The following is a 13314-nucleotide window of genomic DNA, read 5'->3' as shown; positions in this document are numbered from 1 at the left end:
TCTTTGGAATTAGCATAAATGAGAGCAGAATTTTGCTCACATGGAGAACCCACTCACATATCCATGAAAATCAAGATGCAAAATGCAATATAGTGTCTGTTTGGCAGAGATGGATAGAGAAAGGGGGAGAGGGAGGAAGAGGCATTGACAGCTTAGAATTAGGCTTGTTTATCTTCGAAGAGTGCAAGACCAAGCCTTGCGTGTTTAACCTGTTCAGCACCAGTGAGTAAAGGGCCTGTAGTGTGAGGTACAACAGCTTGCTCTGCCAGTGCTGAGCATCCATCACTCCAGAAAAGAGGAAAAATAGTCCCCCTAGTGTACCAATGCTGTAAGCAGCAGCAGGATCCCACTCCATTCACCGATTCTGCTGCAAGTCCTGCAGCGGCATGTGAGCAACCGTATAAAGGTTTGTAGTAAAACCCTGGCCTCTGCTGATCACAAGGCTTGTAGTTTTTGAAGCAAAGAATCATAAACAATCAGAAATAAAAAGCATTAAAAAATAAATGTGTGTTTTAACACGTTTTAACTACTAAGCAATGGGAGTTTGCATTGCTGTGTAATTTTAAATCTCGTTTTCCTCTCCTGGAAGAAAGAAGAGAAAGTGTTATAAACAGTCATCGTATTTTCAAAAGCTCTTATTTTTGTAGCTAAGAAGTAAATTCAAGCATATTACTCTATTCAGAAGTGATGCTTTAATTTTTCATTGTTTTAGTTAAACTAGGGAAGTATTTATATGCTTATAAACTGGGGAAATGCAGATAACTGATCAGAGAAAAACATAGAGTTTGAAGAGGAGAAAGTATTCAGTTCCACCAGAGGCTACCACTTTTCCTGGATGCAAGGGATCTGGGGTGCTGCTCAAAACACAGGTTTTATACCACTTTGAATTTGTGCTCTCACAGATTAAATGATAACAGAGCCTCCTCCATATGTAAGCCTGGATCATCACTGACCCCTCCAACCCTGCCCCCTGTACCCCTCCCCCCCAATACTTTTAGGTACAGCTGTGCAAGCCTGGCCCTTTCTACCAGATGCTGTAGTGACATATAAGAAGGCACAGCTGCTATATACTGCTGTAAACCATTTTACACTCAGGTGTTCTGAGGGAGAGCCATGGATAAAAACTTTCAAAGGAGACGAGGAAGTCTCTGCTAGGGATACAGCACAGCCAGTTGGGAAGCAATATTTGTCATTCTGTCCTTCAACAATTTTTCTCAAGTTGGCAGCATTAGAGTGAATGTGGCCTGCTGAGTTCCCCTTTGCACCCCACTCTCCACCCAAGTCTGCCCTGTGGCAGATTAGGACCTACCTTGCTCCTTCACCTTTTTGACTGCTGACAGGAGAGCTAAATTACCTTTTGAGCAGCAAAGCATGGAGGTATTTGGGGGTGGGAGGTGGGTAAGGAGACAATTCCTCACAATAAGTAAAAGACTATACAGGATGGACACCTCCCATAGGGCAAGCAGTGAAGCTGAAATGGTGCCCAGGGACCAGCTGTACAGTGGCTACAGGATGACATAAATTTGGCTGAAAGAAAAGGTATTCAGCTCCATAGAGACAGGGGCAGCTCCAGGGGTAGCAGAGGAGGCTCTTACAGCTGTTTGGGTTAACCGTGATGGCATGAGAGCTACAGGGACATTGTTTAACAGTTAACAGCATTTCCTGGAAGTGTGGGTTAATCATGATAAAAAGAGAGGCAGAGCGTGTATCACTTTGGGAGGAAGAAGCTGTTGTTGCTCTGCCTGAGCGTGCACAAGTGTCTGGTTAGTTTGTAGGTGTGCAAGGGTGCAGCAGATTTGTGTGCATACAGCACTGAGCTTTTTTTTTTTTTTTTTTAATGTGCTGCAACATAAGCCTAGGTCGGTTCTTTGCTAATAAAACCTCTGCAGTGGTAATTGTTGAGTTTAATTGTTTAGATTAATTAAGGGAATTTGAAAGGTGTCTGTGCATATCTACTGCAAAAAGACTCCTCCTAAACTAAAAAAATGAACAACCTTAACTTGCCTTTCAAATTCATACACAGTATTTGCCTTCAGTGTGTCTGCTTTCCTGAAGACAGCTGAGGCAATCTCCTCTAGTCACTCCCCCATTTGCCAGTTGTATTTTGGATTGCTTGTGGTGATATGGATGTTGATTATGGCCTTCACGACACTGCCTGTTTTTCCCCCAGAATCATCCTGAGGGATGAGACCACAGTGAGTTCTCAGCTGACCAAAAGGCAGCCCAACGTATTAGTTCAGTGTATTTTCTTTCATGAGTAAGAAGCAGATAAGATTTCAGCACAAATGGTGCATTTTAATTATGTTTATAAGTGAAATACAGAGCAGATGTTAGAAGCACCGTTTCAAGTACTCCTTCCTCATCCCAGAGGCAACATTTCAGTGTTAATATCATATATCTGTTTAAAATTCTTGATTTGAAAATCTTTTTAAGCTACAATATCTTGTTGGCCTAGAAGTACTTCTTGGTCCCCATGCATCTATCTGTGAACTCTTTTCTAGTCTCTGGGTTTTGAAATACATACCAGAACACCTTTTCCTAACTATTTTCTTATAAATTAAAAAAAAAAAAAAAACAACCTTGACTAATGCAAAGTAAACTCGATATTCACAGCCCATTTCACTTTCCTTAACATAAATTCTTTCTCTCCTGTACCTTCATGCATATGCATACATATACATGTACGCATACATATACTCATACAGATGTTCATACACATATGTATGCACTCCACATTGCAAATACTCCTGGATGTTTGATCTTACGATTATGTTGTAGGAAACATTAGATTGGTAAGTGCTGTGCCTACAATTGGAATATTATTGATATTTTCACGTTTCTTTGGCTATCGCATGCTGAGATCAATATCATCAATACCTTTACAAATGAGATAATAACTTCAAAATATTGCCAGAAACTTACTTAAAATGGAAAGAGCGCACAATATTAAGCTTCAAGACGAGACTGGGGTTTTTTTTTCTGCATTTTGGCTTCTGACAGGCTTTGAAAAGCAGGTTGTTTCTACTAGTAACAGAAACACAATTTTAGGAGGGCAGAAAGATGCACTAATATTTATACGAAGCTGTAGTACAGCAAAAATGATATGGGCTGTTATTCTGCTGTATTGCCAGAGGACTGTATTGATCTTCGAAGGGTTAAAGTGCTACCGGGTTACATTAATGTCACCCTTCAGCAATCACTGGCCAATAACATATCAGCAATCAATGCTGCAGCGTGTTGTTCACGACACTCAGTTTTGGGAGACAAGTGGCTGATACATTTTGACAAGAAGAAAAAATAGTCTTGGAAATTCTTGCAAATCTTAACTCAGAAGGGATGATATATGAAACAAACTGCTTCCATTAGAAAAAATGGTAATATTTGCCTTCATAAGTAACAACATTTTATGTCAGTTCAGTGGAGCAGTGAATGAACCAAAACTCTGCTAACCTTCAAAATGGAAAGGATTCCGTAAGTAGGATTTACATAGTCTGAATATTTTATATTCTCAGTGCTCATCACAGCTTGCATAAACTAGTACTTAAATATATATTTCCAATAAAGAAAACATTTGACTTCTGGTGGAGTAAAGCAGTGAGGCACATTTCAGCTTGTAAGTACAGACACAGGTTTCTCAGCCCCTGCTCTTTTTTTTCCCCCTATCATTTTTCTTCTATCAAGTTCTCATAATTTGTAGACATTCAATATAGGCAATACAAGCCTATTCACTCTGACACAAAATAAACTTAAAAGAACAAAACAAAAAAAATATCAGGAACTCAAACAGCAGTAAAGTAGAAGTGTAAAGAGGGTGAATAAAAATAGAGGCTGTGAGAGGATGCAAGGGGTTAAAGTTCTGACCACTGTCTGCATATATAAAATTATATCACCTTATCTGAAAAGTTTAGGCTCAAAAGAAAAGCCTTGGTTTAAAATACCTTTTAGGTTTATTAAATCTTTAGGCTGAAGATTACAGCAAGTGTTTTGTCTTTGGTGAGTAGCTGTTTGTCTCACTTTATTTACTTGGTATTGGGTATTTGTCAATGTCATTTCATATCTGCAGAAAATTCATACGTTCTATGGAAGTATGTATGTGTGTGAGTGTGCTGAAGGTCACATGACTGTTTCATCCTATTTGGTGGAGCAGCTTGACTTTTTTTTCCCTTGCTTTTGGTGATGGTTGTGAGTGCAGAAGTTGATTGACAGATGCATGCCAGAAACCCCCATTCTCCTTTTCAAAGACTACATATGATGGATTGCGATCTTTCAGCTCAGCAGGACACAGGGACCATGCAAGCTGTAATTGGTCAGGTATGGAGTCAGCCATTTCTCAACTCCCCTTTTATTTTTTATTTTTTTTCACAAGGGTCTAACCATATGATTCACATAATTCATATTTACAGTACCATCTTTCTATCTGTATCTTCAGCTACCAGCGAGTGCAGTACTGAAAGTGAGAAAGGCAAAAGAACCACAATAATCTGGCCAGAGAATCACTAGTTAAACCTAAAATACCATGCTTTTCTTCTATTAAACCCAGGTTATAATTTGGTCTGAGCTTTGCCAAATCAATCTATTTATTAATTTGCCATTGTATTTTGTTTAAATGTGCTGAAGTAGAAAAGCTGAGGAGTGAAACTGTTATGTTTGCTGGGGAGTTGCTTTCTATTTCTAATGCTGTTCATTATTTTTATATTGACTGTATTCCTGTACTACAGGCTGTGGATTTTTTTTTTTTCTTTTTCTTTTTTCTGCTTTTACTCCTAACCCAGATAATGTGTGACTGAGCTTGGTAAATGTAGTAGTCTTTTCTGCTGCAGAGGGGCAGCCTGCAAATTAAACACTGCCACAATCTGAAAGGTCCAGGTGGTCTGCTCGTGCTTCCTAATGCAATCCAGCACAACAGCTTTAATAAACAGCTCTATTTAGTTCTCCCTCCCTGTATCCAGGGAAGTGAACTGGTCTGGGGCTGCTGTGATGAAATGCCAGAAGAATATCTCTCAAAGGCCTCACAAGCTGATTTTTAGAGCTTTTCCGTTTTGTCGTCTTTGTCTTCCAAATGGGTCAGTGAGTCCTTCTCTTTTTGTTTTGTGATTTCTGATAAGTCTGTAGTTTCTGTATGTGTGTTTTAACTGTGCTGTTTTGATCTTTAGCCAGAAGAGAGAAGAATCGTTGTCTTTTCATTTGCTTCAAATAATAACCTGAAGTGGGGAAAGAAATTGAATTATTTTGTCCTGATATGCAGGGAGGGCTGTTTTCCTATGAATGCAGACAGAGTCGGATGAGGGTGTCTGTTTTTCTAACAAAATTTTAAGTGCTCAACACTTTCTCATTAACCACTGACTTGTAAATCAGTCTCTGGCAAAGGGTATTTTTTGAACTCACAAAAGTTTGTGGGTTTTTTGCATATGTTTTCAGTGTAGTGAACGCATGCTGCTGAGGTGATGACATAGTATTTGTGTTTTCTATATGTTGATGAAATGGTGGAAAAATACACATCCCACACCTACGCAGTTTTCAACTAAATTATGGCAAAGCACAGAAGTCCCTCAAAGCACATGGTTTATTAATACCATCGTACACAGTAATGCATTTCTGGGCGGAAAATGTCAAATATGTAATACCATGTTTACCACAGACTTTTATTGCTTTAAATATTTTAAAAATAGAAGATACATTTTTTATTAAAAATCCCCCAAACATTAACAGCTTTATATTAGGCTGACATCAACCTCTCCTCCCCCCCCAAGAAAAGAAAAAGAAAATGTGAGGTGTTTTTGCTAATATTATCTTGTGTGATTAGAGAGAATTAATTACCTTTTTATGCAAACTTGTTCAGTCTTAAAGAAATGTGTTTAACGATTTTAAGGGAGATGCAATGGCAAGGATTTGAGCAAGTACACTTGACAGAAAATGTACCCTGAAACCGTGATAAATCTCAGAGCTTGTAATATCTCTTTAATGTAACTTTTGCTTTGGCATGTAAGAAAGTCTAAGTTAGCTATTTTATGCTTAAAGCTTGCTAGCTCTCGGGAAGTGGTTTTGAGGCTGGAAAGGGTAGGAGTATGGCTTTTTTTCTGTCTGTAACATTCCATATTTCATCAATTAAAAAAAAGTTCAGTGAATGTCTGGAAAAATGTTTATATCGTGTGTTGGTGTATTTCATTTCCTAGAAATCAATAACAAGGGCATGGATTTCAAAGGAAAATACATTTAGCCATTTTAGGTGACTCTCTTCTTTGGTTTTTTTATGTCAGAATTTATTGATATTATCATTGTGCAACTTAATGTGTTCGATGTTGCAAACATTTATTTTTTTTTAGAACTGTGTGTTTGAATTTGTATATTTATATGTCATATGTGTAAGTGTGCACATACAAGTCTCTTCATAAATTAATGGAATTTTCAAGTATGTTTTTATTTTGATTAATTGTCCAATGTTTGTTGATATTAACTGCCACATGTGATAATTGAATAGAAAGTGTAAAATTATTTTTTCCTGGTAAAAATGATGTATTTTCTAGTTGTATAATAGAAGAATTAGCTACTTGGGAAGTACAGAGCAATCAGTATAATTATCATACATTACTGGAAATAGAAATAGACTTTCTCTATGAACTTTAGTATTCAGCTGGCAAGAGAAAATAACTATGCCATAAAATCTTTCATTCTGTCCATATTAATATTTAGTATTGATAAATAATAAAGATTTGTGTATTTGCATGTCTATATTTTTAGAAGAGATATTCATTTTCTGACACTATTGTTTTAGAAAAAAGTTCTTAGGAGTCTTTGCTAACTTTCAAACTTCCAAAAGCAAAAACTGAAACAAATGTTTATCGTTTGGGCTTTTTGTTTCAGAATTGTGTTTTGCTCCAGCTGTGAGAACTAAATTTTGTTTTAACTAATCCTTCAGATGTAGCTTTATATTCAGTCTTGTTTGGTGCTAATGGAGTGTGAACTTGCCTAATTAAAAATCCAAACTATACATGTATATCTCTGCTCCAGTGGAGATCAGAAATACTAGCAGTTATTTGTAGTTCAAACATTAGTCTGTGTATGACACAAAAGTAATAGCAGGAGCATGCTGATTTGAAGACATTTTCAACACCAAGTACTTGTTCATCATTAAATGCATTTTCCACTGCTATTTTAATATTCTTGATTTCATCTGTGTCCAAGCACCAGTGTCCACAGTGGTTCCCACTGGTGATGGCAATGGTAGTTACCGTGCTACAATCCTGACCATTACCTAGCACCTGGGTGTACTGGCTCCATGGGGCAGAATCGCTTGTATACATTCCCTCTGGATTTTTCCTCCCCCAAGCAAGCAATAAAACAGCCAAGTACTCTGAAGAACAACCTCCTTGCCTAGTGTGTCAAGATCTAGAAGCTCATTGCTCATTGTGATTTTGATTCATAACTGGAGTGTTTGGAATGAAACCCCAATCCCTGTCAGCAATAGTCTGTAGCATCCTTCCTTGCACGCTGAGCCACAATACTCGTTATTTCGTCAAACGTGTTTCGCTCTCATATAGAACCTGTTAACTGGATTTTTAGGCCATATTCCCTATATATCCTGAGCCCATCTAAATGAACAGGTAATTAAATGTCATCTAATTATTCTAATTATGCTGTATTTTATATACCTTTTATGCTTTCTAAAACCTGTACTGTACCTTTCTCTTTTATTTTTCTTCTTTTCCCCCATTTTTTTTTTCCCCCGGACCTGAGCTTGTGAGTGACAGGTTAGTTCATCAGCATTACAACCCTCCTGTTTTTGTCTCATCTCATGCAGACAGGTCACTGTGTCCAATCACCCTTCTGGCTCTGCTGTCCCCAGGGGAGCCCTGGCCAGCCTGCCATCTTGATCCACCGGCCTGAGGGCCTAGGCTGGCTGCACATTTCTGTGTTCACTGGTTCTTGCAAATATAGTAAAACAGGAAGGGAGGAGGACAGCTTAAATTAGTTCTCTGTAAACTGTGAGGAAGTAAATTAGGTAACATTCTTCTTTAAATAAGCAGGCATTTGCAGTTATTATTGCTGTGTTCGAATCCTCTTTCTACATGTTAACCATGTTTATTTTCTATATTTCAATCATATCCTCCATGTGATCTCATCATCTAGTAAAAGCTATTTATGCAAAGGTAAACACACACTCTTTTCCCTTAGAGAGTTCTGCTCTGAAGCCCCATTTGTGAGACTGATAACGTTGCTGCAGCCAAGGTGGGTCTTCCTGCTCTGTGTTTTAGTTTGTTGCTTTTATGCATGTGTGTGTGTGTGTGTGGTTTCCCCCCCTCACGATTAACAACAATAGAGCAGGGGAATAAAAGCTTTGGAGCTGCTGTTCATTTCCCTAACTCACAGGTCACTTTTCAGAAGTTTGATCTGTTGTCACTGTTGTTTAGCAATGCAGATCAATACATATCCAGGAGTTTAATTCTTAACAAATGAAGATCAGATCTATAATGGTAGTTTATCTTTAGCAATCTTCAAATGATTCTTCTTGTAGTAGTAGGAAAGGTCTTTTTCTCTTGAAATATCCATTTCCATCTCTAATCAAATATACAGAAGTATCTATAACATACACAAACAGGAGAGAACCATCTTACTCATAAATTTAAGACCCACTTTTAAAATACAGTCAGGAATTGTGTCCTTTTTTTCTACAGTTTGGGGAAAATCCTGTTCTCTCCAGCAAGAATTAGACCCATCACTGTAAGCATGACTACTTGCATAAGTAAGGTCAGACTACTTGTCCCCTTGTCTGCTTAGTGTATGTCCAGCACAGACACTGTTGTCCTTCACAGACACCAGCAGTTGTTTTCTGCAGTTTGAGACTGTGAGGGAGAGACTTTGGACAGGTACACACTGACTGCTGTTTTCGGTAGTAGAAAGACAATGTAAGCAATAAAATCATGTTTGGAAAACTTAAAAAAACAGTTTTTTTAATATTTATGAACAAGCTGGTACTCTGATAATGAAGCATTCCATCTCTGCAGAAGCCCGCTGGTTTATACACTCTCTAGTATGCTGTGTCTTTAAGAATTATTATTGTAAGGAGATGCAGGAATGTGGTTGTAATATTTTACAGTATAAATATTGGTTGTAGAGGAGTTTTGATCTCGTTAATTTAATATATGTAAATTCTTTGGTCTTAGGCCTGGATTCCAGCAAAAGAATGCATTTCCCTGTAGACCTCAGGTTTTACAGCAGAAAAGATGGATTTTTATCATTTTCGTTCATACTTAAAAGATTTTTCTTGTTTTCACTCTGAAATAAGGTTTTAATTGATATCAGCCCTCAAAAAAAACATCTTTAGTAATGTTCTCTTATTGAATTTCTTTATTCTTTTCCTTTTTGTGCGACTCTGCTGTCTCATTTGTTAGTCTGTGGGTCAGGCCAATTAAGAGGTCAAATCTTTTAAAAGCTGTAATTTACACTGTGTATATTCACCATTATTCTAATTGTAAGAGAAAAATAAAGTATGTCAGATGACCTTTAAATTGCTGGGCAAGTGACACTCGTCTGGTGATGTAGATTTTTATCTTTTGGCAATGCATTTACATTCAAGTACCTCTGCTGTGTTTCCTAGATTCTAGACCGATAAATTAAATACCAATCTGGGCCACTTTTATATGTCCAGTACAGAGAAGAGACTGTGCTGAGCCTCTTATCTTACACTGACCTGTAGCTATAACAAGACTTTTATTTTTCTTCTCTGATCTGAACCGCAAAGCAAATAAAAGGACAATGGAAGACAAATTGTATACAACATTCTCTACATTAGATGAGGACATAGTAAAATGTTCTTTTATCCTGTGATTTACATCTCTGTGGCATTTGCTCATCATGTTGCTTCGTATTCTGAAATTGTACAAATGGCAGGCACAGCTGCAGACCAGCCAGTTCTGAATATACACGTCTGTATCTCATTAAAGCTAGTAGGACTTTGACACGTACTTAAAAGTTGGTCAGCAAATCACTCCATACTGTATACGAAGCCTACAGCTGCTGCATCTTTAGGTGCACAGTAGAATACTGAACTCAACAGAACTCATCACCTAAATAACACTTTGCAGGATCTGATCCAACTTGTCTATTGAGTAACTGTCATTGCTAATATATATAGGGAAGTATCATTTAATGATAGCTAAATGATTGCTATGCAAACTCTTTTATAATTAAGTGACTATTAGGATTAAAAACAGTCACTCAAGGCTCTTGAACACTTATTTTTTGAGGATGTCAGGGCTACAGGTAAATGGCCTATAGCTTCGGGGGTTTTGTTTTATCATTGGCTTTGAAACCTCTGTGATATGTAGGAGTATTTCTTCAAAAGAGAAATATTAGTTGTTGATATTTGCTGCTGATTCTCTGTTGACTGGTAGTGCTGTTCCATAGCAAAGCTTTATCTAACTGGTAGATCAAAAGAAAATTTTGAAGATCAAGAGACTGTTCTAAATTTCTAGCCATTTTTAAAAGTAGTGGTGGGAGAAAGTTAAGAAAAAGAGGAAGGAGGATGTCAGACCCAAAAATCTTCCTTCCAAGTTGTGCTTACATGGTGAATGATAAAAATAAAATTTTCTTAAGCTGTTCAGAATAGACTTTGTAGAGACTAGGCTAATAAGATTATTTTTATTTCCTGAGTGGTACAATTTGCATGTGCCATGCTACATTATAGCAAAGATAGGTCCAACAATCTTTCATCCATGGTCTTCCTTTTACTCACATGAGTAATAAGTGTTAATGTCATTAACACCAACACCTGTACTTAAAATTGAGGAAATGTGTTTCAGATATGAAAGCTTCAGAAATGAATCTTTCTCTCCAGTGTACCAGTCCAGCTGTCCTCTGCCCTTTGCTCATGTGAATGAGGATTTACAGGGTAGGACACTGATAGCTGTTCATGTCAAAACAGATAGGTCTTGCCTTGATGAGCTTTCCTGTACCACCATACTGTAAAAGAAATCCAATAATTTGATAAGCAGTGCTGCTAAATCTTACTTGCCAGGGTAATTTTTGATCCTGTGCTACTTCCAGTGCGTGTTACCAAAACTACTTGCTAAATATGATCTATTCCCATAGGGAATTCTTTCCAGGGTAAGGTTCTGAACCCACATATGGGGAAAGGCATTGCAAAGAGAAAAAAAGGCTTTAAGCAAAAGAAATAAAATAGTGTTAGAAAATAACTTCATGCCACTTCAGTCACTGATTCCATCACGTAATTTTTATTTTACAAGTTTCTAGCATTTTCAAGGATCTCAGACTCAGATGTGTTTAGAAGACACGATCCAGCTGTGTAATGGCGCTTCCAAAAAGGATCTATTAAAAAGGGCAACTGTAAAAGGCAGAAGTAGTTTTTTAGTCACCCCCTGCTATGGAAACAAGAGTTTCGAGCAATAGAAAATAACAGAGCATGAGTTTTTTAGTGAAAGTCATGTTAACAGTATTACGCAGCAGCTGCTGTTATAGACATATTATAAGAGATAATTCTGTATCAGAATGTTCTCCTTTTCAATAAATTGTTTACATCTCTACCTGCTTTTCCACTTACTGAGCCAGCTTGTGAAGCTCTAACTCTGCTTTTACTTGAGCTTTGCTCATGTTTCATGTGCAATGAAGTACGGAGGAGATTTACTAAAATAAAAAGACTAGGTTTTGTTTTTATTTTAAAAAAGCTGGAGCTCTAGCCCATTTTTGGAAGTCATCTTTTGGGGAAAAGAAGAAGTAAAAAAAACTTAAAAAATTAGAAATTTGCAACATAGACTGACTGAAAAAAACTAAGACTGAGGCATCAGTATTGAATACTAAAATGTTTCATATCTTTATTTCAAGTTTATGACTTAAAATCACATTTTCTCCCATCAGTGACAGACTAACATCAGCTTCCATTTATTCACAGTATAACACATCAAAGCTGTGGTTATTATTATATTTTAATTTATAACTATAGAGAACTGGGCCTGATTGTTAGAAAATCCAGCTTTGGAAATAAAACAGAGCTAAAGATGCAAATACACTCTTATAATGTTTAAGTCTGGCAGTCCTGAGATACTGTCATGATGACTATTACTGTTGGGACCAAAACCAGGTGCTGCCAAGTGCTTAATGATTCCAGAGTTCTGGGTTTCCCACCAGCTTTGTTAGGCAGGAATCTGTTCCAGTAAGGTCTGAACGTTTTTGGTCTTTGTAGGCAGGACTAGGCCCTGAAGCATATGAAGGCAAATTTGTAATTTGATTATTTTTTTTCCATGCTAAGACACTGTTAATGAAGGAAAAATTGGGAGGGTTCCTGTGAAAATTATTCTCTTCAAAGTGAAATAAAATAATCCGGACTGAGGGAGAATTATGGTGCTTTAGGAGCAAACAGCTATCACAGGACTCCTGGCCCTAAGCCTTACCTTCCCTTCGTTGCATACAAAACATGTTTCACATTCCTCAGATGGATTATACAAAGCAGAAATACTATCTGCAAACAAGGGGCTCCTAGTCTTTTGGAGAAAAGGCTGAAAGTTGTGGCAAATGTTAAAATAGCTTCTAATGTGAAAGAATAAAGCAGAGAACATCAAAATCATTTCACTTAGTGTCATTCATGATGATTTATCATTATAGTCAGGGCAAGCTGTGATCTCAGAGCTGAAACAATTTTGCCCATTAAGAGGAAAAAAACAACCCCAAAACCCAGAATGTTCCGGCTTGGTTCTTATATCCTTAGGGCTGCAATATTGAATTCAAAATTGGGGAAGCTTAATCTTGCAGCCAGATTTGACAAGATGCTAGTTGAGCAATAGGTAGAAGTGATGGGTTTTGTGCTGTAATGCCCATGGTGGGAAATAAAGAAGAATAGGAATTTTTTTTTCCAGAAGTCTGGATGCAATATTCACCACCTGCTCCAGCTTCTCACCAAAGTAGGCGAGAAAACTTGTGTGTTGAAGTCATTGAGCAAAGCTCATAATTTTAGAGCCTACAGAAGACAAACTGGAGTGCTCTAAAAGAGCATGTGAGGGTGTACAATGGTTCTGCACGCAGTAGTCTTTGTCTGTTTTAGTACTGTTGCTGATTTGAAGGATGATCACGAAACTTCATATACTTACTGGGAAAGCTCACACGAGCACCATATTGTGCACTAAAATATACAGTGCTAAAGGCTTGGATGTCACCTGGCCTCAACATGACATAGACGTACACTTGTCCAACTCCACTCAGTTTGTCAAGAGAAGGAGTCTGTGGGATGTTGGTGGGGGGAGGAAGGGGCAAAGCCAAAAACTTGGAAGTTACATCTGAAATATTGAAGGGGTGAGCAATTTAGTT

The 13314-nt window shown here is 37.6% G+C and overlaps 1 protein-coding gene across 1 annotated transcript in view; it reads left to right on the top strand.

Moving 5' to 3' along the window:
- Window positions 1–4206: 4206 nt before the first annotated feature.
- POU6F2 (POU class 6 homeobox 2) overlaps window positions 4207–13314 on the top strand; it is a 308399-nt gene continuing 299291 nt past the window's right edge. The window contains exon 1 of the mRNA XM_054384991.1: window positions 4207–4311. Coding sequence (XP_054240966.1) covers window positions 4207–4311 — 105 coding nt within the window. The remainder of the gene's footprint in view (window positions 4312–13314) is intronic.

The sequence above is a fragment of the Indicator indicator genome, chromosome 11 (genome assembly GCF_027791375.1).
Source record: "Indicator indicator isolate 239-I01 chromosome 11, UM_Iind_1.1, whole genome shotgun sequence".
In the NCBI taxonomy this organism is placed as follows: Eukaryota; Metazoa; Chordata; class Aves; order Piciformes; family Indicatoridae; genus Indicator; species Indicator indicator.
Note: the sequence above shows the minus strand (reverse complement) of the source record. Positions and strands in the feature narration are given on the sequence as shown.